The following is a 3,468-nucleotide window of genomic DNA, read 5'->3' on the forward strand; positions in this document are numbered from 1 at the left end:
ATTCATGTAGAATGTTAAGATAGAACAAATGTGTTTTCTTCTTAGAAAACACATGCATTAAATATATATATATATATATATATTCAGGGCAGATCCTGTTTCCCTTATGTGAATAGATTTGCCTGTGTAAAGAATTGACCCTGTAATTAGAATTGAAAACTAAGATCCAACTGCACCAGCAGAAGACAATTCCACTGGATTTTGTCACGCTTTCCTTCAGCTTCAAAATTCCTGTTGTGTCCATGATGATGCTAACTTGCTTCACAGCCACATTCCCCTTGGGGTTGGAAGGGAGTGAGACATTAGACAATGTCAGCTCTAGTATGAGAGAAAACCAAAGACAGCACTCACCATTCAAGTGTCAGTTGTTACTATACAGTAGTTTTTATTGTGTACCCTTCAGTGTTCAGAATAGCTTTGGCCAAACAAGAACTTGCTAAACATGTCTAGTACAGGCAGCCTACACCAGCAACAGAGGATATTTAAAGATCCAACCACATTTCTTTTAGCACTTAAAGCAGCATAGCAATATTAGTGCCATGCCAGAGAGAGCTTCATGCCTAAGGCAAGCAGTAACTCTCAAGGACATCTGTAGAGGACCCTGGATGGCAGCAATACAGCACAGTGTCTGAGGAGAACTTTTCACTATTCTTGTTGTTATGATCCCTGATTTTTCATGTGGAGCTGCCAAATGTGGAATGTTTGTAAATTCAGTAAGTATAATGGGTAACAAGTTTGTGGCTGTCAGAAGAAAGGATGCAGTGTGGGTCCTAGGGACAACAGGCTGATGCTAATCACCTGCCCACAGATCATTGCCTCTCATAAATAACTATACTTTAGTGCCTTAGAATCCTTCATTTAAACCTCTGTTCCTTCCCTGGAATACAGTGTGTTGTTTGTGTTGATACTGTTGTAAAAATGGGTATTAAATTGGTTGAGCACAGAGTTGCTGTGGCCAAGGTGACCAGAAGGCATAGAATTGGACCACTCTCCCACACCATGGCTGGGGATACTGGAGAGTGGAGAGTAGGAATTAAAGCCTACCATATTCTGTCCCATTTTGTCAATGGGTTCAGAGTTGAGTCCCAAAGGCACCGAGCGGCTCCCTGAGGTAGAGCCATTAACATACGCAGTCATACTGGAGAGGAAGTTACTGAGGCATGGGCTGCTGGAAGATGGAGGTGGAGATTCTTTCTCAGGTGAGTTGTCAGTCCCAGGTGATGAGTTTTCCAAGAGATCCTGGTGCTCTACAGCTTTGGGGCTGCCAGCCATGGTACTATCCTCTGATTTCTCAGATGCAAGAGTGGCAGCACTAGCCCCAATGTCAGACTTCCTCTTCCTCTTCCTGCGAAAGTTTCCATTGTCAAACATCTTTTCACAGTTGGGATCCAGAGTCCAGTAATTCCCTTTTCCTGTCAAAGGGGGGGGGGGGGAAAGCACATTTTTAGTTTAAAAATATGCACACAAGCAGAAAAGAGCAGTCATGCAGGGCTTTACACTGGTTCTCTCATTTCACAGAAACAGAACAATTGCATGAGCAAAACATGTGAATTTTCTAATCACTCAAAAGCAGAACTCTGTCGAATTCAGAAAAAAACTGTAGTTTTGGGCTGTATCCTTTAGCCCTGACTATTCACAGAGCTAAAGCAATGAGTGGAGCCATTGGGAGGGCTTTTTGTTGGTTTTTTCCTGGTGAGGGAAGGAGGTTTTCCATATCTAGCTGGTCTTCTGAATTTACAGCAGAGAGTAATCAAATCCCATACTGGGATGCTCCTCAGGATTCAGTGGGATAGGATAGGTTTCTAACAAGATGGAACCAGATTTTTGGCCCTTTGTTGTAGCAGAATTGAATGGGTTTTAAATATTCCCAATGATTCTTAACAGCTACTGATAAAAAGCAATAAATAAAGGAATAATCTGACAGCATATCAGCCAAGTGGTTGGAAATGGCAGAGGTGTGATTCCAAGGACAACACTATTTGAAACAAACAAAATAAAAGCAGCCTGCTCTCCTCGTGAGAATTAATGCTGACTCCCTAAAGCTATTGGATTTCTTTGACAAATCTCAATTTGGCTTATCCCTTTTCCATTAATTCCCAGTTAAGTTTGCCATAAGTCATGCATTACACCAAATGGGTCTGGAATGCACCTTGCCTAGATAGAACACCTCCATGCCACATGCTCAGCACATTGATCTCAGGAAGACCCAGAACAGCAGAGAATGCCCTTCCCTGCAGAGATCTCACAGCAAGACTGATTCACACCTTAACCATGCACAGCTGCCCTCTAGTTCACAACTTCGAAAACAGAAGTGTCACTGTGTATATGCACAGGGTATTACAGGCTATTATGTCTCTTTGCAATGTATTAGGCACCTTAAAATGAATCAAGTTTAACTAGAGAGGGGAAAAGGGGGGGAGAGAGCTATACCTGGATCGTCTTCATCGCGGGGCACCTTCTTGAAGCAGTCATTGAGAGACAAGTTGTGCCGTATGGAGTTCTGCCAACCAGCTTTGCTTTTGTTGTAAAACGGGAAGTTGTCGGCCACGTACTGGTAGATCTGGCTCAGAGTCAGCCTCTTGTCAGGTGCTCCATGGATAGCCATGGCAATAAGTGCAGAGTAGGAGTAAGGTGGTCTAACCAACTTCATGAGCTCTTCTTGGGATGGGAGAGGGAACCAGCCAAGGTCAGTTCCTCCCAAGCCATGCATGTTAGGCAAGAGCTGCCTTTGCATCCCATAAGACTGAGGAATGAAGGGACTGGCATTGGATCCTGGGAGATATGGTGGTGGGGTAATGGAAGGTCCGTTTAGCCAGAGGTAAGGATTAGGAGTGGTGTTGTAGTCCGTTGTCTCAAAGGTACTTGGTCGCTGTGGACTAGGGATGTTCTGTGGATGGAAAAAGTTCTCATAGTAGATATTCATCTCTGGAGGTTCTTGACCGATGTTTGGAAATTGTGGGCTGCAGCGCGGTGGAGAGTGCGTTTGTGGGTCGAAGAAGCTCATGCTCTAACACAGGCAGCTGATAAGTTATGACACACCTGTGCTAGTGCTCCTTTCCTGAGACAGGTGCATCACCTGTGCCCTTCCCTAGGTACTTTTATGCACCTGTAAATGTTTCAGCCTGTGCTGCAGGCTCCACCCCACAGCCCTGAGTGGCTGCAGATGAGGACGATATCCTTTTTGGAATGCTGGCAGTCCCAGGCAGTCGCCGATGTCACATCAACCAAACGTGAAAGTTACAACTGTTTATCTTCTTAAATGAATGAAGGAATTTTCCACTAACATGATGCACATAAAGACAGCCTAAGGTGACTTGAAGTTAAAACTCAGAGATCCTACTCTTTCTACCTTTCACAATGGAGCTTTAGCATTTTTTTCATATTAAAGAAGAGTCGTTTTGTGCCGCCGTTAATAACACCTCAGAATGTAAAAGCCATTGCCATTAGTCAGTGAAACAGTAGGGATAT

At 43.9% G+C, this 3,468-nt stretch overlaps 1 protein-coding gene across 1 annotated transcript; it reads right to left on the minus strand.

Moving 5' to 3' along the window:
- Positions 1-858: 858 nt before the first annotated feature.
- FOXI1 (forkhead box I1) lies at positions 859-3,004 on the minus strand. Its single transcript, XM_009074465.1, has 2 exons — positions 2,431-3,004; positions 859-1,412 (listed from the first exon to the last, which is right to left on the minus strand). The coding sequence occupies exons 1-2, from the start codon at positions 3,002-3,004 to the stop codon at positions 859-861; spliced, it is 1,128 nt and encodes a 375-aa protein (XP_009072713.1).
- Positions 3,005-3,468: the final 464 nt, after the last annotated feature.

This window comes from Acanthisitta chloris, unplaced genomic scaffold (assembly GCF_000695815.1).
Source record: "Acanthisitta chloris isolate BGI_N310 unplaced genomic scaffold, ASM69581v1 scaffold18345, whole genome shotgun sequence".
Lineage (NCBI taxonomy): Eukaryota > Metazoa > Chordata > Aves > Passeriformes > Acanthisittidae > Acanthisitta > Acanthisitta chloris.

Excerpts from the sequence above, each read along its gene's own strand:
- FOXI1 (XM_009074465.1), bottom strand. The coding sequence starts at position 3,004 with ATGAGCTTCTTCGACCCACAAACGCACTCTCCACCGCGCTGCAGCCCA. Across the intron at positions 1,413-2,430 it reads CCGCGATGAAGACGATCCAG|GAAAAGGGAATTACTGGACT; the intron begins GTATAGCTCTCT and ends CCCCTTTGACAG.